General features: G+C 41.6%; 2 protein-coding genes across 2 annotated transcripts; one reads left to right on the forward strand and one right to left on the reverse strand.

Annotated features, from left to right (window-relative positions):
* The first annotated feature begins 670 nt into the window (after positions 1-670).
* On the forward strand, positions 671-11,536 carry LOC128739381 (zinc finger protein 345-like). The gene is made up of 4 exons (XM_053834864.1): positions 671-1,049; positions 1,146-2,312; positions 7,139-7,334; positions 10,502-11,536. Exons 2-4 carry the CDS (start codon positions 1,231-1,233, stop codon positions 11,078-11,080), a joined length of 1,857 nt encoding a protein of 618 aa, XP_053690839.1. The 5' UTR covers positions 671-1,049; positions 1,146-1,230; the 3' UTR covers positions 11,081-11,536.
* On the reverse strand, positions 11,381-13,192 carry LOC128744332 (zinc finger protein 26-like). The gene is made up of 3 exons (XM_053841238.1): positions 13,085-13,192; positions 12,826-13,020; positions 11,381-12,771 (listed from the first exon to the last, which is right to left on the reverse strand). Exons 2-3 carry the CDS (start codon positions 12,948-12,950, stop codon positions 11,628-11,630), a joined length of 1,269 nt encoding a protein of 422 aa, XP_053697213.1. The 5' UTR covers positions 12,951-13,020; positions 13,085-13,192; the 3' UTR covers positions 11,381-11,627.
* Positions 13,193-24,269: the final 11,077 nt, after the last annotated feature.

The raw sequence follows: 24,269 nt of genomic DNA on the forward strand, positions 1-24,269 counted from the left end.
GTCAAGGAACATGTGTGCTAAAGTTTGGTGGAGAACGGTCAAGGCGTTCTGGACTTATGACGGAACATTGTGGACTGACTGTACATACAAACCTGAGAGAGAGTCGCGGAGACGGTCTTCTTTTTCTTATGCTTTGGCTGTTCTTCTTCTTCCTATTACGTTTGCTTTCATTTTCGGGCAAATAAATGAAACTTGTGCGTGAACATCTCATTGGACGTGTGAAGTGTGCATTTTATAATAACATATTTTGGTGTTAATTGTCACACGGGCATTTCAGTTTTTGCAAAAATGTTAATTTACAATTGAGACAAACAAGACTAATTCAATTCCGAATGTGTTTTTCAAAAAAACACCGGCAGAAAACTTATGAGAATTAACAATACTTTTCCATTTTGGGACAACGATAACGACTGGCTGCATTTGACAGATCGTACTGGCTGCATTTGACGTTAGAATTTTTCCTCTTCGCGAATCTCTCTCAGATACAAACTCGTGTTCGTTTTAGATTGATAGTTCGGTGATAGAACTTAGGTATATTTTTTTGGACATGCCTCATATACTCATATACATATATGGAGTGCCAAACTTTACAGTTAATTTTTTAATAATTCTTCTCTGACAGCTAAAAATGCTGAATATGTACAAAAAAATCAGAAAATTATTTCTGTTCGTTTTATTGATAATCGATCAGAAAACAACTGCGATTTAATCGATTATCGAGATTATCGATCATCAGTACACAACCTACACACACAACAGCAACAAAGGCATCAGCAGGACGCATCCATGTAGCATAACAGCTGATGAAGCGGCTGAAGTCGCTGAAGTTGATGCAAATGCGGCAAATGCAAAGTGTGAGAAAAAGGAGATAAATCCAGCTATTTATTTACAGTGACTTTTCTTGAATGTACAATAATAGATTTATTAGGTGCTAAACTCGCTAAATTACAAAGATTGATGTGCTTTACAAATTGGATTACCGGAAATACCGTTATGATAACATAAACAGGTTCCAAATACGTATCAAAATTTGATGCCTGATTTCAAAGGTAAGAACGGTTGATATGAGTATAAAACAAAATTTAGTTTGGTATTTAATACCAAAGTTTAATTTAAATTAATGGCTCTATTTTCGATGGTTTTAGTTAACTGATTGGGCAAGACCGGGATGATTTACTTTTAACCAGCATCAATCAAGTTTTCAAGTGCAATATTTACCAACAAAGAACAATGGATACAGAAATTTCTACTTTTAAATTCAAATCAGAAAATAGCGATGACATGTATTCTGATCAAGAAGCTCCTTTTGCAGAAGTACCCACTGGCACTAGTGACACAAAAACTGAACACAAGTTATTGAATTTAACCTGTGAATTCCAATCAGAAGATCGTGCCGAATTTTGCATAAAGCTGGAACCTTCGGCTGCACAAGTACCCACTGACACTGGCACGGAAATTAAACAAAATCTTTTGAATTCAGCTTGTGAATTCAAATCAGAAGATAGTGTCGAATTCTATACAGAGCTAGAAGCACCAGCTGCCGAAACAACCCCTGGCACTAGTGACGGGACAAAGCACAAGCGAGCCGAGCGTTCTTACGAATGTAAACCTTGCGGCAAAACGTTTAAACAAATTAAAAACTTTCAACGCCATATGCGCCTGCACAGAGGCGAGCGCCCGTTTCGGTGCGATTTGTGCGACAAAGGTTTCCTGTGTAACGGCGAGCTGACTCGCCACAAAATTACCCACCTTGGCAAGCGCTGCCACGAGTGTTCGGTGTGTGGAAAAGCATTTTTCCGGAAAAATAACCTTACCCAGCATCAGTTGATACACAACACAGAACGTCCGCATTCGTGTGAATTTTGCGGTAACGGTTACCTAACGGCCAGAGATTTGGAACGACACCGGCGTAAGCATACCGGTGTCCGACCGTATAAATGTGCAGAGTGTGGCAAAGAGTTTTCCGCGAGCGGTGACCGCTTGCAGCACATGCGTACCCATTCCGGCGAACGACCGTATCAGTGCGGTGTGTGTGGGAAGGAGTTCGTCCGCGCAAGCCACCTTGCGCGGCACAGCCGTACGCACACGGGTGAACGACCGTACCGGTGTGAAGAGTGTGGTAAAGCGTTTCGCTCCTGCAGCGATTTGTCACGTCATAGGCGCACCCATTCCGTCAAACGCCAGTGTGGTGTCTGTAAACAAGAGTTTATCAGGATAACGCAGTTGGAGCGGCATTATCGGGACACTTCCCACGGTGCGGAAAGCACACCGGCAGTGAAAGTAGAGCCTCTTCTGGAAGAACAAATGCCATTGTGAGTGTTTAAGTATCCTAGTCTAGCTAGCTGGTGACCTAAGAGAAATATAAAGTAATTTAGAAAGAATAGTACAATCTATGTAATATCCAAGTGAACAGTTTAAAAATAGGCAGGAACGAGTCCTCTTACTCGTATTGTGCGCGGTGACTGGAGATCCGATTTATATGAACTCATCAACCTACCAACTTCCAGTTCGTTGCCCTTAATAGTTTCTATCCGTGGGAGATGAAGGCTATTTTCTCTGGAGTCTCTCCCCACCATTTAAGGCATTGATTTGCAACCCAATCCTCCTAGCCTCTGTTTTTAGTCTAAAGTAGATTGCCTCCGCCGTCTCCGAGTTTCTAGTAACAATGTCAAGGTTGTCTGCGACCGGTAGGGGTTGGCTAATTTTGCCGAAGACCGCTTCTCTCGTGTTTCGGTGTCCGCTCGCCGGATCACACCTTTGATAGCCTTTAAAGTTTTTTTTGAGCGTGTAGGTGGAATACGAAGGTTATGAAAGAATTTTTTTTCACGATTACATTCCACTATCAATTTTATTCACGACAGATTTCGCCTACCACTTGCAGCAGGCGTCATCTATCTGTTTTCGAACCATGTTCGCATGCATACTCGCTCCAGCGTAGTTTTGATCAGGCGTCAATTAGTCCGGAAAAACGTTCTCATGCATTATTTATCATAGCTGTTTATGTTCGACTGTCTCGTATGCTGCCCTGAAATCCAGTTCTTCAACTCGAGCGCAAGTGCTGGATAAGGTGGAAGATTGTCGGGATCTCACCAAGGCAAATCCTTAAGAACCATACGAACGAACCTTCTCTGGATGCGTTCGATTCTTAAGGACCACGTGAGCTGATAAGGTAGCCAAATTACACTTGAATTTTCAAGTACTGGACGGACAACAGTTTCGATGCTCGGTCGCAAACAGACGTCATTTACACTGATCTTTCCGCAGCTTTCGACAAATTGAACTACCAAATCGCTATTGCTAAACTGGATGAGCTTGGCATAGATCAGTGATGGCCAAACTGCGGCCCTTCGAGACGATTCGTGCGGCCCGCGGACTGATTTGAGGGATGGCGGACTTATGAATATGTTTTTTGTTGACACAGGGGTCACTCAGTTCACTCGTAATATCTCGTGCATATTGTAGATCTGATTGCTTTCCTGTTTGAATCTAGTGGTGATTTCTAAAAATCGATGTTTGCTGCTGCCTATTTTAAATTTTGTTTTTCGCAAGAAGGGCCAGAGGTCATTGCGGCCCGCGGACTTATAAAGCTATCTGATTTGGCCCGCACTACGCCTATGCCTGGGCACCACTGGCATAGGTGGTCCGTTGCTGCGTTGGTTCCGTTCATACTTATCCGATCGCCACTTAAAGGTGAACATTGAGGGCAGTCTCTCTGGATCGTTCACTGCTCATTCCGGAACACCACAAGGCAACCATCTTGCTCCTTTAATATTCCTTATCTACTTCAATGACGTCAATTACTTGCTCAAAGGTCCGCGACTCTTGTTTGCTGACGACCTCAAGTTATACTCAAAAGTCGAAAATCTATCCGACGCTGCTGTCCTTCAGGAGGAACTATCAACCTTTGCCAAATGCTGTGTCGACAACCGCATGCTGTTTAACCCCAACAAGTGTGAAGTCATCACATTTTCCAGAAAGTTGAGCCCGTTCGCTTTCGACAAGCTGTCAAATACGGCATTACGTCGTGTAAACTGCGTCAAGGATCTGGGGATGCTGCTCGACTCTAAACTTACATTCAAACAGCACATCGCGTTCATCGTGGACAAAACCTGCAGAAACCTTGGCTTCATTATGCGCATCGGCAAGAACTTCAACGATGTTTACTGCTTGAAAGCTCTTTATTGTGCATTAGTCTGCTCCAATCTTGAATTCTGTGCTCCAGTTTGGAGTCCATACTATCAAAATGGAGTTAGCCGAACCGAGTCAGTGCAGCGGAGATTCGTTCGTTTTGCTCTTCGGAGACTTCCGTGGAATAACCCTTTCCAGCTGCCAAGCTACGAACAACGCTGTAGGCTCATCGACCTAGACCCCCTTTATGTTCGTCGCGATGTAAATAGAGCAAAAATTATCTCCGATTTATTGACCTCACGAGTGGATTGCCCGTATATATTGGAAAACCTTGATATTCACGTCCGGAGTCGTACATTGCGCAATAGCCACTTTCTAAACGTGCCGAATCGACGGACTAACTACAGCAGCTGTAGCACGATTACCGGTCTCCTACGCCACTTTAACCGTTTTTACTCCAGCTTTGAATTTGACGTCAGCCATAATGTGCTGAAAAATCGTTTCTTATCAATAGCGCGTAGTTTTTAGGTTAAATTATCATTTGGGCCACAAGGCCTGTTGATGTACAAATAAACAAATCGACTAATGCGCAATACAAAAGGATTTTAGGCAATGAGGGTCCTTGAAATCTCTTCCGATTTTAGCAATGAATCCAAGCTGCCGGCATGCTTTGGAAATGATATTAGAACGGTGAGCATTGAACGTAACTTTTGAGTCGAGTAAGATGCCGAGGTCATTAACCTGATAAACCCTCCGGAGGATACTTCCGTCAAGGCGGTAGTCAAACACAATCGGGCTGTGAATGCGATGGAACGTAACTACCTCACATTTGGCCATACTTACAATCAAGTAGTTTAACTTGCACAGTTAAACAGTTTGAGATCGTCAGTGTAAACAAGTATGCATCCGGCTTCAAGTAGTAACGTGCCGTCGTTGAAAAATAGGATGAGGAGTAAAGGCCCCATTTTTGTGCGAGTTGATGGACTGCAGCGTATTGCTGATTGATTTTCGGCCCGACTCGCGAGTTAACCATGCAAAATAAGCCGACCGAACTAACCATAGCGGGTCAATTCAACGACGTTCCTCGGACCAAGAGGACTTAATTTGCCTGAATTAAGCTCAAGATTTTTGTCGGTGAATTGTCATGTCATAGTCATCGTATTCAGTCGTCTCCTTTTTTGTCTGTGTCTGACTTCTGGCCCTTGCTTCTTCGATTTTTTATATGCGCATTACTGTTTTAACCTTTCTACCGTGCATCATTCAATGAAATGAAATTACTATGGATAAAAATAGAACGAGCTCACCAGCAGTCCGTTGAATCAGATATAGTTGCATCATTTGAGTTTCCATCAGTCGTATATACATCAGCCCAACAATATCCATGTACATTATTAGTAAGTCTTACGGTCAATATTTCCATTGTATAGTAGGTGTTTGAAGAGCTAGAACGAAACAAATAATTAGAATACATGTTGGGACTTACCTATCAACGGGGCCGAGTGGATCGGCCGTCTGCTCAAAACCACAATTTTGATATCAGGCAGCCGGGATCCTCGCCGCATTGCACCTCCTAGCTTAGCTACTTAATCTTAAGGAAAGAGCATTACCGGGTATGACCACGTAGAGGTGCTAGGTCGGAACTTGGGATGGCCAGAGCAATGTTGGACGCATCTTCATTACCTTCCCCCTTTCATACCCGGATGGGGAGCATGTTAGGTTGTTCTACACTTATGGACGGTTTGCCCTACATAGGTTAATGCAAGTCAATGTTACCGTGGACCCCCGTTCGTTTGACGTTTTTAATCTGAACTCTTTTTAATTCGAACCTCGCTGGTTTGCACGACGTGCAAATTAAAAATGGTTTAAATGTCATTCTTAACATGATAACATTTGCTTATACAGACGATACACATAGGCATGATTTGGTTGTACTGATCTAGCGTGTTTAATATGTTTCACGTTGCGCTTTCCCAACAATTAAAGCAAAGCAAAGCCTAGGTGCTACATTCCGTTATCGAAATTTGACCTTCTGTTTTTATACGACAGATTTCGCAGCCAGCTGTTAGAGTGCAGGACAATTGCAGGGCCAGTTGCTACGATCTTATTGACTTTAACAGCATTTCCAAGTCGAGATTCGAATATACGACGACTGGCTTATTAGGCAAGCTTCATACCTCGAAGCTAACTGGGAGGAAGTGCAATTTCCAACAATTGGGATGATAGAAATCTAATCGGAGAAAGAAATATTCGCTGCTTTCAACTGCCAACTAAATCAAAGCATCAAAACAATACAAAGAGCAGGGCGACTAGTTCATACATGTTCCAGAATATTTAAGGTTGTCAGTTGTTCAAATTAAAAACTAACTTCGTTAGTTTGCACGAGTAAAAACCCTAAATTTCTTGATTTAGTCTTGACTAACGAAGCCGCAACACCAGTCTGTACCGCTTCGGAAGCAATTGAGCCTTTGATCACTTTCGATGCAGACCATTCTGCTTTGGACGTCCTGTTGAATCTCCCAACGCCGATCATTTTTGAGGATGCCTTCGGGAATGATGGTACACCGGACTTTCGCCGAGCTGATCATGACGGAATCAGATCCGCTATCTCTCGCGTTGACTGGCAGACTCTATAAATAATAAACTCTGCTACATGTATTGACGACGCCGTCGATTATTTCCAGCGTACAACCTTAAATGTGATCAGTGAATTTGTACCCGACGCCCACCCGCCTTTAAAACCTCCTTGGTCGAATAATCGCCTACGCAGACTAAAACGACTGAGGGCTAGAGCTCTACGAAGATACTGTTGGAATCGTTCTCACCTTACAAAACAGGAATACCAACGATATGTTCTCCGTACACAGGCATTTATGTGCAGGAATCCACAGCGGTTTTGGCATTTCGTAAATTCCAAGAAGAAAGAGGCTGGTCTGCCAATGTCAGTTCACCTTGGGGAACAAGTTGCTAACTCAGAACTTGATAAGTGCGATCTTTTCGTCCAACACTTTAGGAATTCGTTCAACGAACGCTCTGCCTCACCTGCACAAGTCGCCATTGCCATCAACGACTGTCCTAGTGATATTTTTGAGTTCCGTCTATTTCACATTAGTGAACAAATCGTCATGTCTGCACTCCAAAAGTTAAAGCTTGCTTATCCTGCTGGTCCCGATGGTATTTCAGCGTCCATTCTAAAGTTGTGCTCGGAGGTGAAATTTCCTGAACTATGGAAATCCTCATTTATGTTCTCTATTCACAAGAAAGATGATAAGAGAGACATTCGGAATTACAGAGGCATTACTTCCTTATGCTGCTGTTCTAAAGTTTTTGAGATTATTAACAATGAGGCGCTTTTCTGCTCATATAAGAATTATATTTCAACTGCTCAGCATGGATTCTATCCCATGCGGTCTGTTGCGACAAATTGGACCGAATTCGCATCACTATGCGTTCGCACAATGCACAACGGTGGACAAGTTGATGCTGTCTACACTGATCTCAAGGCAGCATTTGATCGAGTGGATCACGAAATTCTGTTAAGGAAACTTGGTTCAGATCCGATAAATAAACCGATCGCTTCGCGTTAAGATCGAAGCTTCCTGTTCCGAAGTGTTTACGAATGTTTCGGGTGTCCCTCAGGGTAGTAATCTTAGGCCACTTTTGTTCTCGTTATTTATCAACGAACTTTCTGTCATACTGCCATCTGGATGCCGCCTGTTTTATACCGACGACGTCAAAATATATAACGTCATCAACAGTACTAATGATTGCGGCTACTTGCAACTAAGTGTAGATCGTATGCAGAGTTGGCGCTCCCGGCATTTTTTGACACTTAGTATTAACAAATAGGGTATGAAATGGTGAAAGTTACCTGGAAGGAGCGTCAAACATAGCTCTGGCTCTCTCAAGCTCCCTGGCGCCTCCACGCAGATCTAAGTCAAATAATGACGGTCGATGGCCTTACCCGGATATGCTTCATGTACTTACTGAAGCAGCTAAGCTAGGAGGTGCGAACTAGAGCGCCTGTTCTCCAGGTGAGGGACGGCTCACACAGCGTCTGTCTCGTAACGAGCGGCTGAATATGAAAGGCTGTATCCCGCAAGCCATACCTAAGATGACAGACCCATCAGCGGGATGTAGGTATCGCGACCCCGGTGAGGTAGTATACCGTAAACTCAATAACCACGAACAAAGAAATTCAGGACGGAACAATCGGTATAGGATACGGCAAGGGACAAGGAAACGATTGGAAACTTGGTACCTGGAATGTCCGAACTCTCCATGAACCGGCACGGGCTGGCTTGCTTGCTCGAGAGCAGCATCAACTCGGAGTGGAGATCACTGCTATGCAGGAAGTTCGGTGGCCAAATTCCGGAGAAAGGGAGTTCCGTGCAGTAGACTCTATTGCAAGCACTTCTTTCAAGTACCACATCCACTACAGTGGCAGCAAAAAAGCAGAACATGGAGTCGGTTTCGTAGTATTGGGAAAACAAAATCAACGAGTTATCCGGTGGAGGCCCGACGATGACCGTATATGCGTGTTGAGGATTAGGGGGAAATTCTTCAACTATAGCCTAATCAACTTATACGCACCGATAAATGATAAATCCGATGATGCTAAAGACGAGTTTTACGACAGGCTTGAGACGACCTATGCAGAGTGCCCAAAACACGACGTGAAAATCATCATCGGAGATGCAAACGCGCAGATCGCGAGGGAGGAATTCTTCCATCCAGTTATTGGAAGACATAGCCTGCATCTGTCGACCAATTATAACGGCGGCCGACGTTTGAATATTCGGAAACACACCTAGAGGCATCCAAATGGAGACTCTAGCTCTCAGATCGATCATATCTTGATTGCCGGTGGACACTTTTCGGATGTTATCGATGTACGGTCGTTTCGTGGACCAAATATCGACTCTGACCACTATCTCGTAGTGAGTAAGATTCGCGCAAGGCTGTCGAACACGGCGAAAGCTCGCACTGCGAGGACGCTGCGTTTCAACATCCAGCGGTTAACAGCAGACGGCATAGCAGTGTAGTACGCCAGGAAGCTTGACCAGCGAATCGCAGAACAGCAGGTAGAAGAAGATATAAATGGGCTGTGGAGGAACATCCAGGGTGCCATCCAAACAGCAGCGAGAGAGGTACGACGCGTGAAAGACAGCGTAACAGCTGGTTTGATGCCGAACGCCAGAGTGACAGATGAAAAGAACCAGGCCAGGAGTCGCATGCTCACTGCGGAAACGCGTCAAAACAGAGAGAGATACAGAGAGACTAGAGCTGCGGAAAAAAGAATCCATCATCTAAAGAAACGCGAGTACGAGGAGCACGTGCTCGCCGGTGCAGAGCAGCGATACGCCAGCAACGACACACGGTGTTTCTATAAAAGGGTGGGATGCAGGAATTTTGCCATGCCTGTGATGTGCAATGACAGTGCTGGCAACCTGCTTACCGACAAAACGGCGGTAGCAGCCAGGTGGGATGAGCACTTTCAGACACTATTGAATGGAGAGGTAAATGCGGAGATTAGCAGGGACAGGATAGAAATTGTAAGCTGTGGAGCCACTAACACAGGAGGCAGACTGAGACCGTTAGCGGAGTCCTTCGTATGCGAGTACCAAGCTGGTTTTCGTGAGGGTTGCTCCGATTGGTGCTCGGATCAGATGGTTACCCTGCGTCAGTTGCTTGACAAGTTCCGGGAGTACAACTTGCAGACACCATCTGTTTGTGGACTTTAAATCGGCGTACGATTCAGTTAAACGAAATGAGCTGTGGCAGATAATGCTAGAACATGGTTTTCCGACGAAACTAGTTACGCTGATTCGTGCGACGCTGGACGGATCCAAATCATACGTTAAAATACCGGATGAGACTTCAGCTGCTTTCGTGACGTTTGATGGACTGAAGCAAGGGGATGCACTCTCTAACCTGCTATTCAACAATGCCTTGGAAGGTGCATTACGAAGGGCAAACGTGAAAAGAAATGGAACTATCCTCACGAAATCTCACATGCTTCTTGGTTTTGCGGATGACGTCGATATCATCGGAATCAACCGTGGAGCAGTGAAAGAGAACATTCGGTATGAACAAAGGCGATAAAATAAGGACATGGAATGGGTGCTTGATAGAACTGCAGATCGCTGAATTTCGAGATCTATCACAAAGGTGAAAAGATGTAAAATTCCGGATACGGGTTTTTATTTGTTGGCCAGACAACAGAAATTCAAAAGCCAAAAAAGCAATTTGGCAGCGCTGCTTATGAGACTGCGCTGTAAAGGTTGTAAAGATTGTCAACATCAAAAGAAAACGAAAAAATCAAAATATTTAGCTCCATATCCGCACAAAAATATTTAGTAGCGAACGAGTATAGACCCAATCGGAACCGGACCCACCAATGTCGATACACGGGATAAAAAACGAACAAGGCAACAAATGGACTTTATGTGAAACATCTGTACCTCGTCTGACCCAAACTAATATTAGTACCGTAGAAAAGTCACATGCTTGTGATGTCTGTGGGCGCAGTTTTATTAAAAAGGACCATCTAAAACGGCACAGAAATGTTCACACCGGCCAGCGCACATTTGGTTGTGAAATCTGCGAAAAGAACTTTCTACGGAAAGATGTCCGCGATAGGCATCGGAGCATTCATACCGGTCTCAAGCGATTTACGTGTGACATCTGTGGGAAAAAATTCACCGAAAAAAGTGCCAAGGCAGTGCACATTCGGTCCATTCACCTCGGCCAGAAGCCACACTCGTGCGGAATATGTGGTAAAGCATTTTCATCGAGAAGCCAAACGGCCGAACACCTACGCCGGCATACGGGGGAGAAACCGTTTGAATGTAAAGTTTGTGGTAAACGGTTTGCATACGTCGTTGGTTTAACCAAGCATGAGCAAAACTGTGAAGTGCTACTAGAGGATGCCATTACGAGCTCTGGAGAATGATCTGATATTAAATATAAAAGAAAGAGATAGGCTGTTTATGTAGTATTATAGTTGTTGCGTGCCATGCAACACACGACTTTATTCTTGAACTCTATTATAACGGTTAGGAAGAAATGCTGAGAGATTAACGAGCCTCAAATAGTTTTCGAGGTTAATAAATTAGAGTCTTTGCCTCCCAGTTGGCTTCGAGGTATGACGCTGGTCTAATAAGCCAGTCGTCGTATGTTAGAGTCTCGACTGGGAGAGGCTGTTAGAGTCAATAGGATCGTAGCTACTGGCCCTGCAATTGTCCTGCACTCTAACAGCTGGCTGCGAAGTCTGTCGTATAAAAACAGAAGGCCAAGTTTCGATTACGGAATGTAGCACCTAGGCTTTGCTTTGCTTTGCTTAATTTAGAGCCTGAACTTTATTTAATACAAGTTAGCTTTAAGATACTATGTTAAAATAAATTAATAAAAGAAAAGCGAATCAAAAACAGTAGACAGAATCGTTGTTTTTGTAATTACAGATAGGACATTTAATAATTTACCTTCTGAAGACCTATATGCTACTTTCGCGGCGACCTTTCGCTAGAATGCGTTCTCGTGTGACGCGTTAAATGGGAATTGCTGGCAAAATTTTTACCGCACACATCGCACGCGAATGGTCTTTCGTCGGAATGTAGCACGTGGTGCCGTTCCAGTGAACGCGCTGCCGTGAATGTTTTATCGCAAACGTTGCATTTGAATGACCGTTCTCCGGTATGCACACGCAGGTGGGTTGTAAGACCTCCCTTTTGGGCGAACTCTTTTCCGCAGATGGTACACTTGTAGGGCCGTTCGCCCGTGTGGACTCGTGTGTGCCGATCTAGGATACTGGGAGTAGGGAACGATCGGGTGCAAACGCCACATTTGTACAGGTTTTCACCAATATGACAACGCATATGCTTGTATCGTGCTCTTGTTGTGTAGAATGTCTTACCACAGACAGTACATTCAAATGTCTTTTCACTCGAGTGCGTTAGAACGTGTTGATTAAATAGATATGTTGAGGCGAATTCTTTCGAGCAAAGCTCGCACTGTTTTGTTAGAGACGGTATGTTTTCACCCGAATCAATAACCTGGTTTTGTTTCACATTGCGATCATCGGATTCAACGGATTTACCGTTATGGACGTTTGGTAGCACTTCATCCGTACGATGAATTCGTTCGTGAGCTATAAGCAATTGTTTTCGCACGAAAGCCTTATCACAGATCCGACATTGAAACTCACGAGTGTGAGAGTGCATGTGACTTGTTAGTTTGTATTTATTAATGAATTCCTTGCCACAAACATCACAACTGCTTGAAGTCTCCCCGTTGTGTGTTCGCATGTGCAAGTCAAGTTTTTCGGTTGAATTGAATTTTCTCGAGCAAATGCTACATTTTGGTTGTTTGATATCGCTATGGGTGTAACTGTGCATTATGAGTTCCGTACTTCTGACGAAAGCTTTATCACAAAGGCTACACTTGTGTCGTTTGTCGCCAGCATGTCGACGCTCATGCACCTTCAGGTTGCTATAAGATGCTAACGATTTACCGCAGATATCACATTTGTAAGCTCGTTCTCCTGTATGTACTAGCAGATGTTGTTTCATAGAACATTTGATCGAGATTTCCTTACCACATATGTGGCAGCTTTGGGACCGTGCGATTGTAAGAGAATCCTCAACTCTGAAATGCAAATGAATGTAATGATGTTTCATATCACACTAATCAAAATAATACCTAGTGGCAGTTGCTTCAAACTTAAGCTCTAATTCTACAACTTTCAAATCTACGATCTGATCTCTGGTATCGAAGCTTGTAGAAATGCTCTCTTGTTTTAGTTTGAGCTCTTTCATCTCCGACATTGCACTAAACTTATCAAAACCTTTTTTTTAATTTAATTACTCAGAAACACAGTGTCGGTTTGGCGCCCAACTGAAAAATAAGCCAAAGTTTCATTAGGATTTCCTACTTTCTGATCATTTGAAATAATTATTACCTGCGATGCTTAGAATATGTTACGGACAGTCAAATACAATAGAGGTAATTATTTAATAATCATGAGCATCATTGTAGATATGATTTACAACTTCTAAAGCCCAAAAATTATTTATAAATATGTACTTTGTTTCATTGCGAAATGCGAAAGCGAATTCATTGTTGTATTCTGAAGATCATAAGGTTTTGCAAGGTGACGTCACGAATGAACGCAATTCATCCATTTGACATCCACTCGTGGTTTGTTTACTATTTGTTAGGCAAACACAATATGCATAAACTACAGTTAAACGTTTTAAAAGCATATTGTCCAGCAATGTCGCCCTCTAAACTACTCGGAATGGCAGTTTTTGTGCTTTTCTGCCCTGCCGCAGACGCCTTTAACAATATTCACTTTAATCATTTTTTAACCCGCATTCTAAGTCGATGTAAACAAACCACTGATAGACGTCAAAAAAGCGAGGTTATGCTCGCCCGTGCAAAACCTTATAGGACGATTATAAAACTAACTTGCGCTCTGAAACGACCAGAGATGCCAGATTTTTTAAATTATATTCAATGTATGTACTCACTCAGAGCTACAGACGGTAGATAATCTACAGACGCGCAAAGAGAAAAATTACCAATTCGGCAACACTTTTTTTGTTTATTTTATTTAAACAGTTTTGGCAACCAGTCAGAATTGGATCAATCTCCCTATAATCAGCAGTAAGTTGCGTGAATCGTGAGGTATGTTCCATGGAACTTCGCGAATTACGACGCATATTTTGCAAATTGAACAAGCCAATTGAATTTTTCAAAGCATTATATGATATATCGAGTGTAACTAATCCATATGTTGTTAGTAAATCAATAGTTAAAGTTTTAATATTTCAGGTAGATTACAAAACTTAGTCTTCCCTGCCTATACGAAACACAAGTTTGTTTACTTTGCTCATTTGGTGTCTCGATTTGACGGTTCGATTGGTGTTTTATGCCACGCTCTTTGCGCGTCTGTAGATTATCTACCGTCTGTACTCAGAGCTGCCATAAATCAGCCGTATGAAACTGAAGGGTAAAGATGCGGCTAACATCTTTTTACGCTTCCTACACGTCCGACACAAAAAGAAAAAAAGCAAAAAAGTAACTTTGTTCGGGAGCTTACCAATACAGATTCATCCGAGGCTGAAGTTAGAGCGGGCTACTCACAAATACATTTTGTCCGAGGCAAAGTTTGTTGTGGGCTAGATGAGATGTTGGCTACCAAAGTAAATTGATATATACCAGGTATATGACAATGCGAGCTGTCATATACACTTTGCACTAACACATCTACACTAGTTCTGAGATTTCGAGCATTTTGTATGGAAAATTAGTTAATTTTTTTAAAAAATCGTTGGATACGCAAGATTTGTCTTTTTTTTCTTACAGCTTTTATGTTTATGCTTAGAACATTATTTCTAGTATGTATTTTCATGAATACAATGAAGTACAACATTCCAAATTGCAAGCGGAAATTTTTTCGTCAAAGCGGTATCAAGATATCTCAAAGAAATGTCCTTATATCGCTTTCCTACAAGTAGTAAAACAAAAAAGAAATTCTTTAAAATGCTCGGACATGATTGTTCAATAAGCAGCATGAGCAACATTGTAATCCGCCCGCGATATTTTTCGTCTGATTTCTGGTAAGCTTTTAAAGTGTTAATTATCATCTAAGACTGTTTTGTAGCAATCTAAGATTGCTTTTTATGGTTTTCTACGTAGTGTTGAAACAAGAGCATATATATCAAACAACGTGAGCGGGCAAATTTATGATAAAAAGGTATCATCTTGGAATAGTGACTTCAACTTAAGGATTTTCAAGCAGTAGCACAAGCATCTATTCGAATAAAACTATTTTTTAAAAGAAGACATCAGAGGCAGATATTCAAGAGCATCATGCAAGCAAAATGTTGGACGGAACGTGTTTTAATTTAAGCAACCGTATACCGTATTGATCGTGAAGTATTAGAAACATTAATTCATTTTTCAATTGTACATCGAAATAGTTAGTCACCCATGTTCTCAAATTTTTTACGCATCATTAAAGAAGGCTACAAGTGCAAATGACTTAAAAATATATTCCTTACATTTCATTGTAAATGTTCAAATATTTCTCTGGAATAATATAGCTGCATTCATTAATTACAATTAATTTAGTTTTAATTTTCATGCAAGTTCCACCATATTTCAGAACTATTTCTTCTTCTTTCTACACACACTAATGCAACCCTCGATGGTCACATACCTGGTATATATCAATTTACTTTGGTTGGCTACACGAAAAATGTATGGGAATGACATTTGTGACAGCGGGGTGCCATAAATACAGATATTCGTGCATGCATAAATTTGGGACCCTACCGTTTTCTCCGGAGTATTTAATTTTCTCGATCTAATCTTTTAAATAACATATTTACATAGTTTATGGACTACTTTAAAATTCAGGAACATTAGTAGAGCCAGAAACCACAGCAACTGAAATAATTGATGGGTCCCAAATTTATGCATGCACAAATATCTGTATTTGTGGCAGCTCTGTATGTATTGCGGTTATTTACATAAATTTTCATCCTGTTGCGGCGGTAACCCGCATCGTCAATCACCGCAAAGAGAACAAGGAAAGGTGGCCAAATATTTTTTGGTTTATATGTGCAATTGTTACTGATGCTTTAGCAACTAAAAATACATAAAAAAAACGTCTTTTAACCTTTTACATTCAAAAATATGTATTATATAAATCCATTGAATATCATAAGTATAAAAATATGTGTAAATAGTAACACAATTTAAGAAGTACGGAAAGGGGTTGCAAATATCTAAACAATAAAAATTAATCTATTTGTATGGCAGCTCTGGACAAAAGCACATCCTTCAATATTTGGCGAGGTCAGCATTGGGTGATAATGTATCGATATAACTGGTATCGATATTCGTGGACGAAATCTCGATATAGTTTTTTTTCGAAATAGTTAATTTCGGCATGCATATAACAGCTTTGTAAATGTTAACACGTTATACGGAGTGTTAAAAATAAATGTAAAATGCAGATCGTCACGTGATGCGAGCAATTTAGCTGATTATGCTTTCAGCTGAGTATACGTATCGATATGTGAAAAATATCGATATTCAAATAACGAAAATTCGTCAGCTTCGCTCAATACAGAATTATTTTGACAGCTTGCTATGAACTTTCCGAGAATGAAAAGATTTCTTGCAATGCACAATACTTAAAAATGCAATAAAACTGCTCGAAATCCTATCCTGGAGAAAATCCTTAAATCCGCAGCCTAAAAATTCGTTAAGGGGGCATAGTTTTTTTCAATTCGTAAAAACGGTAAAAACCAAATTTTTTTTTATTGATTATTTCGAAAGATTAACATTTTGACAATATGTGTTTGAAGTCATTTGGATCTGAGAGAGAGTCGCGAAGACGCTCTTTTTTTCTCATGCTTTAACCGTTGTTATTTTTCCTGTTATGTTTGTATTCATTTTCTGGCTGACTGTTCCAGCGCATTCGTGGACTTTGTGATAAGGTGTGATAAGGGCGTGTCTTGGAGTGTCATTTTTTGCTGCTAGTTGGTCTATGGGTACATCAGATTTTGCAAAAATACTGTATGAAACATGTAATAAATCGGAACTTCAACTTTTGTCAAGTTTCCCTAAAGAACTACCATCCGAGAACTTCCATGAGTTATCAATACTTCTCCATTTCTGACGAATAATAACGACTGGCTGCATTTGACGTTGGATTTTTTCCTATCCGCGAATCTCTCAGGTTTGGATGAATTCCAAAAATTGACAGTTACAGCTATTTGTACGCCGCCTATAAGGTACTCTCCCAGATCCTGTTACGCCTGCTGTCACCGATAGCACAAGGTTTCGTAGGGAATTATCAGGCGGATTTCATGGGGGCTCGCGCAAACGGACCAAATTTTTACTATCCGACAGATCTTGCAGAAATGTCGGGAGTACAACGTGTCCACGCATCACATCTTTATTGATGTCAAAGCAGCATACGATACAGTCGATCGAGACAAGCTATGGCAGATAATGCATGAATACGGTTTTCCGGACAAACTGACGCGACTGATCAGAGCTACATTGGATCGAGTGATGTGTTTCGTACGCATCTCTGGGACACTCTCGAGTCCCTTCGAGACGCGACGAGGGTTGAGACAAGGTGACGGTCTATCCTGCTCCTGCATGCTGTTCAACACAGGGACGTAAAATGTACTGGTTGGTGACCAAAATCTGAAGATATTTGACATTATTTCTTGTGACCAGTCATGCGGCACATTTCTAGTACACACGCACCGAGAAGAAATACCAGAATAACGACAACATCGCTTGCTCGTCGTGTCGCACACATTTCGGAGCGACAGAGCCACGCTTCAACATTCTAGCACCATGCATGACCAAAGGTGTAGTGGTTTTTGGTATTCTCGTGTGCTGCTTCATTCGTATGCCTACAGCTTTTCCCCAAATAATGCGGATTCAATGAAGAACGTTCCCAAACTTGAAAACGAACTCTACTGCATATATTCCTACAAGATCTTTAAAGTAGTGGTCAACCATAAAACCGTGCAAAAATTCGTTACATAAATTTCAGGTGAAAAACGCATCAATAATTACACCTTATTCGCTATCGCTTGTCCATACTATTTCAGCTAGAACTGTATGCAAAAAGAGGCGAAAGCCTGTCATTTCTATACTGTGATACTTTTTTCGACTGGTCACAGTGAAATATGAATGTTTGCTTCCCAGATAACACAAAATCGTAATAGAACGTTCACATTAAATCGTTTTCATGCCAATTTCACATTGGAATTGTATAATGATTAGAGTATGTCAAATCGAAGTGAACAATAAGTTGTTTTGCAGTCGTGCGTGTCTTCATATACAATTCATGACTGTGAATTATAAAGCAGTATAGACGATTGCAATATTTGATTATATCTTAATCATATATTCAGGAGTATTTAGTTGCGTGTTATAAAAACTACGCAAAATAGAATTACAAATAATTGTCAAAATTTTCGCACGTATATCGCCTCCACTTTGGTACATATATGTTCTTATATGGCGTGAAATATAAGTTTTTCGTTCAGATATGATTTCGTATAGCGTCCGCCATTATAGTGCGTAAAAAGCTGGATATGAAGACACGCACGACTGCAAAACAACTTATTGTTTACTTCGGTTTGACATACTCTAATCATTATACAATTCCAATCCGAAATTGGCATGAAAACGATTTAATGTGAACTTTCTATTACGATTTTGTGTTATCTGGGTCGCTTGTTGAAAATGTCAAAATTACGGTTTAAGTGAACGAATGCAACTAAATAGTATAAACTAAAATGTATATGTTTAGTTCTTCCTGTTTCTTGTTAGTTATCTTCAAAAATAAACAGTACAAATTCATAAACGTTGAAATAGAGGTTTTCCGTCAGATCATACCCCTTCTTTTCTTATTTTTTCTCGAAAGTACTCCCAATACGAGTGATAATGGTGCAAAAATATATTTTTTTCGTTGACTCTAGAATTTACTACGATTTTTCAAACAATGTAAATTGCAAGAATGGTGAGTTTCTTTTCACCAAATCACGAATGTTGAGTTTTAAAAAATTCGTTTCGGCTGCACTGTTTATTAAAATTTTCAGATTTTCTGGCAGCATTGCACAACAGATATTGACATATGTGTATCAGCGGTTGAGTGAAAAGGACAAAACGAATGAAGCTAATGATTACCTTCTTTTTCGTTTCGTGCGTTGCTTGCCACAAGAGTAAAGAGTGGCATAAATGGTTTCGAAGTGGTGAAAATAGAGGACACTGGTACAAAAAGGCATGTAATACATCCGAGAAGTGACGGGTTGAAATATACGTATTTTAGTTTTTCATTTTTACAGTAGTTAGAGGTTTTAATAAAGAAAGTTTTATATGGGTATAATTTCTAAGAGTCAAAACCGAACATTTAGTGGAAAAAAAAATTTTGACGGAAAACCTCTATTGTACCCGAAGGACCACTACAGGGAGAGGGCCCACTATTGGTAGATATCCAGCTTTTTACGCGCTATAATGGTGGACGCTATAAATAGTGTTCGTAACACCCCATCGACATCTCTATATTAGAGATGGTCGGGTATGAAAATTTGAATACCCTCACCCGACCCGTACCCGGTCAAGAAAAAAATTCAAAACCCGTACCCGACCCGAACCCGCAAGTTTATTATTTTTGATACCCGAACCCGACCGCAACCCGACGGGTACGGGACGGGCCCGGGTACCCGACCATCTTTAGTGTTAAACGTGGTCAATAGAGATACCCGACCCGACCCGTACCCGGTTTCAAAAACAAAAATTAAAAACCCGTACCCGACCCGAACCCGCAAATTATTTTTTTTCTATACCCGAACCCGACCCGAACCCGGCGGGTACGGGTACGGGTACGGGTTTCGGGCAAATTTTCCGCTACCCGACCATCTCTACTCTATATCGAGCTGCAGTAAACGTCAGCGACAGCATGTCCTGGGCTCAAAATTTGACAGCGGGCCCAAATCAGACTACTAGCAGTTAAGTGAAACGCAGTGCTGACATGCTATCTGATTTTCGCACACACGAGATGTGGGTGGCGAAAACATGGTTGCCTGCCGATGGGGTGGTTCGTAATATTCGAACAATCTTTTTGACAACTCTGCATCCATCAAAACTGGGCACTCTTCTCATGTACGGCAGTGTTGCTCTTTCTTTCGTTTACGCAAAAGCAGGAGAGCAATAGTTTTGTTTACATTTCGCTCATTTTTGCTCTCCTTCTTTGGCGTTAACGAAAGAAAGAGCACAGTAGTGTTGCAAGAGAAAAGTGCCAGATTTGATGTATCAGGTATATCAGGTATCAGCATCTTTTGGCTCGAGCAGCACGTTCCTCACAATCATGTGGAAGATTTGTGCCTTGCCCATCTTGCCCGTGTCATCATTTACCTGATGAGGACGGGAAGGAAAACAGGAGGAATAGGAAGGGGTGGATGAGGAATTTGGACAAACACAAACATATATATACCGAGAGATTTTTGTACCCCCGAGGGGATACTGCAATCCTTGGTAGTTAACTTATCAAAAGTACACCCCCTGGGGGGTATACTCATGATAAATAAGAGCTTATAGCTCAATACCGCTTTCGGTAAGGAACATCAAAATGTCTCGTAATTTTAGTTTCCTAAAATCCGATTCATTTAAGACGTAGGATCCAAAGATCCTATGACGCAATTGTGCTACTGCAGGACAGTTGCAAATTACGTGATATGGTGTACCGTAGTCGGATTCACATAAATTACAATGAAACGATTCAGCTCGCTGAATCGTAGCCATATGATAATTTAGCCTGCAGTGACCAGTCAGTGATCTGACAAGAATACTGCAATTTACCTTTGAGTGTTGCAAAAGAAATTTCGCAACCTTCTCACAAGGCTTAACAATGAAACTTTTCGTTTGACGACAAGTTTCAAGATTTTCCCAATAACGTACATGTTCAGATGAAAACCAAGATCGAATCTTTTGTTTTATCCAACATGCCGCAATTGGTAAAGCAGGTTCCGGTCCGAAAACCGACTTTTCTGCTCCAGATCTTGCTAGTTCATCAGCCCATTCATTTCCGGTTATACCAGAATGACCAGGAACCCAAACCAGATGAACGGCATTTAGAATGCTTAGTTCTTCTAATTGGGTGTGACAGGCGATGACTGTTTTAGATTTAGAATTAGCCGCACAAAGGGCTTTTATAGCGGCTTGACTGTCAGAACAGAAGTAGATAATCTTGCCTATCAGTTCTTTCTGAAGTGCAAACTGAGCTCCGCACATAATTGCAAAGATTTCAGCTTGAAAAACGGTGCAGTAACTACCCAACGAATAGGATTCCTCCAATTCTAGCTCACGGCAGTAAACACTGTAACATATAGCAGTTTATAAAGTGTAGCCCCCCGTCAAATATTACTGAACAGTCACTCACACACATACCTATCACTTGTATACCTTACCCAGAGAAACCGTTTAATAAATCAGTATGTTTAAGACACGCGTCCGAGTAACACTTCGTTCCTACATGGTGTCAGAAGTGCGCGAGTCGAATGCCGTATTCGCGTAATTGTCACATGAGTGAACTTGAACTGCAAGAGTAGCGCGAGTGAAGTGATTAAAGATAGAATGGCCGATCAGAAGGCAACGTTAATGCAAGGGGCATCGATTAAACCCCCGAAGCCGCTGGTGATTGAAGAAAATATGGCGGCAAAGTGGAAACTTTGGTGGCGTCAGTTCCACTGGTACTCAGTGGCAACGGAGCTTTCGCAGAAACCAATACAAACACAGGCAGCCACCTTCCTAAGTTGCGTAGGCGAAGATTGTGTACGAGTGTTAGACACGTTCGGGCTTACAGACGCGCAAGAAAGTGATATCGATGTATTGAAAGCAAAATTTGATGCCTATTTTATTCCCAAGTCGAGTCTCACGTACGAACGATATGTGTATGGGAAAGTAGTGCAGCATGAAGGAGAACAGTTCGATACCTTTTTAACGCGTGTGCGTCAGCAAGCAAAGAAATGCTCATACAGCATTCTTCACGACTCATTAGTGAAAGATCGTTTAATTGCGGGCATGGTACATGTAAAGCTGGTCCCACAATTGCTTAATGATGAGTTAGATTTGCAAAAAACCATCGACATTATTCGCGGATATGAGCTATCGCTAAAGCAATCTCAGGAAATGAGAAGTCAGCCGGAAATCGACGTTGATTTAATTTCGAAGCAAAATTGGAGCGGTACCAAACCGCGCAGTGCAGTGAAAAGTGAAATCATTCAGTGCAATAGATGTGGCAGAGAACACAAGAAGGGCATATGCCCAGCTTACGGCAAAACTTGCTTCAAATGCAATCGGGTGGGACATTTTGCAGAACGGTGTTTTAGAGCAGTAGCTAGCAGTGAGGCGCGAAGTAAGGCTGTAAAATCAGTGAGCTGTGAAGAAGAAGAACTTTCCATAGAAGAGCTGTTTATTGGAAGTGTTTTGGACGATGATGAAAGTGCTGAAGAAGCATGGTACGAGGAAGTGCAGATCAAAAACAAAAAAGTGTTGTTCAAGCTTGACAGTGGTGCAGCTTGTAATGTGATACCGTTTAACGTGATCAGTAAATTGGGGGTGGAATTGTATCCGTCCAAGACTAAACGGTTGGTTTCATATAGCAATCATAGAGTAAACGTGGTCGGCGAAGTACAATTACCTATGGTAGTAAAAGGAAAGGCGGAAAAAGCAGTTTTCAAAGTAGTGGAAGGGGATGTTGCTCCAATTATCGGAAGAAAAACAAGTGTTCGCCTTAATCTGATCGCGAGGGTGGATCAATTGAGTATGGAACAGTCATTGTTTCAGGGTCTTGGCCGTGTTAAGGGATTCGTGTATGATATCGATTTAGTAGAAAACCCGACTTTTGTCACAGTTCCCGCACGAAGAATTCCTCACTCATTACGACAAGCCGTTAAGAACGAGCTGGATTCGATGGAAGAAATGGGAGTAATAAAGCCTATTAGCGAGCCAACACCGGTAACAAATGCACTTGTCATTGTCAGACAAAAAGGTAAGTTGCGCATATGTATCGACCCGTCTCAAGTAAACCGAAACCTCCTCCGTCGCATGCATCCCCTATCGACAATTGAAGAAATATCCGCGCGTATCTGCAATTCAAAAATTTTCACAATACTAGATATGAAGAAAGGCTTCTGGCAAATACCGGTATCAGAAAGAACAATGCAATATCTGGCGTTTTCCACACCGTGGGGTCGTTATACTTGTAAAAGGCTTCCCTTTGGATTAGCATCAGCTCCTGAAGTCTTCCAAAAGATAATGAACACATTATTAGCAGGTCTAGAGGGCGTTGAAAGTTCTATGGATGACATACTCATTCATGCTGAAACTGAGGAAAAATTGAGGAAGTTGACAAGCACTGTTTTGAGTAAAATTGAAGCCGCTGGTCTTAAATTGAACAAGGAAAAATGTATTTTCATGCAAAAGTCAGTAAAATTTTTGGGACACATAGTAACGCAAGACGGTCTACAGGCGGATCCAGAAAAACTAAAGGCAATCCAGCAACTCAAACGACCAACTAACAGATTGGAATTACAGCGCGTACTAGGAACAGTGAATTACGTGGGCAAGTTCATTGAAAATCTCTCTGCTGTCACTGAGCCCTTGAGAAGACTGTTAATCAAAAACGTTGAGTGGTTCTGGGATAGAGAGCAAGAGGATGCATTTTCAAAAATAAAGGGTCTAATGACATCCCCTCCTGTGTTGAGTTTTTACGATGTAAATGGGCCGGTAACTCTGTCCGTAGATGCAAGTTCCAAGGCATTTGGTGCGGTATTATTACAAAAAGAAAAACCGGTAGCATACGCGTCAAAATCCCTAACGTCAGCTCAAGAGAATTATCCTCAAATCGAGAAAGAAGCCGCAGCAATTCGTTTTGCTTGTAACAAGTTCCATGAATACATCTATGGCAAGCAACTGATAATAGAAACTGACCACAAACCGCTGGAGTCGATCTATAAAAAGTCGTTAGACAGAGCTCCTCCCCGCCTGAAGAGAATTCTGTTAGATATAAGTCAATACGGTCCAACGATTCACTACAAAAAAGGGAAGGAAATTCCACTAGCGGACATTCTTAGCAGGGATGTCGTCAACCAGGACATCAAAGAGAAAACAGACGAATTGGAGGTTCATGTCGTACTGCAGATGTCGAAATCTGCTAGACTCGAATTAGAGGAAGAAAGTGCTAAAGATCCGGAAATTCAACAACTCACAAGGGTCGTTAAGTTGGGTTGGCCAGAGGATAGAAAAAAGCTACCCGTGGAACTACGTCCATATTGGAATTATCGGGACGAATTGGCATGTTATGAAGGTCTGGTATTCAAATCACATCAAATCATCATTCCAAGGAACCTGAGACGAAAGATGCTAACAATCATTCATTCAGGACACACAGGTGTTCAAGGCTGTATAAACAGAGCGAAGCAACAACTATTCTGGGTAGGAATGAACACTGAAATAAAGCAAATGGTGGAAGTTTGTTCTGTTTGTGCAAGACATCAAGACTCGAATCAGAAACATATCATCATTAACAACGAAATACCAAC

The sequence above is a fragment of the Sabethes cyaneus genome, chromosome 3 (assembly GCF_943734655.1).
Source record: "Sabethes cyaneus chromosome 3, idSabCyanKW18_F2, whole genome shotgun sequence".
Classification (NCBI taxonomy): domain Eukaryota; kingdom Metazoa; phylum Arthropoda; class Insecta; order Diptera; family Culicidae; genus Sabethes; species Sabethes cyaneus.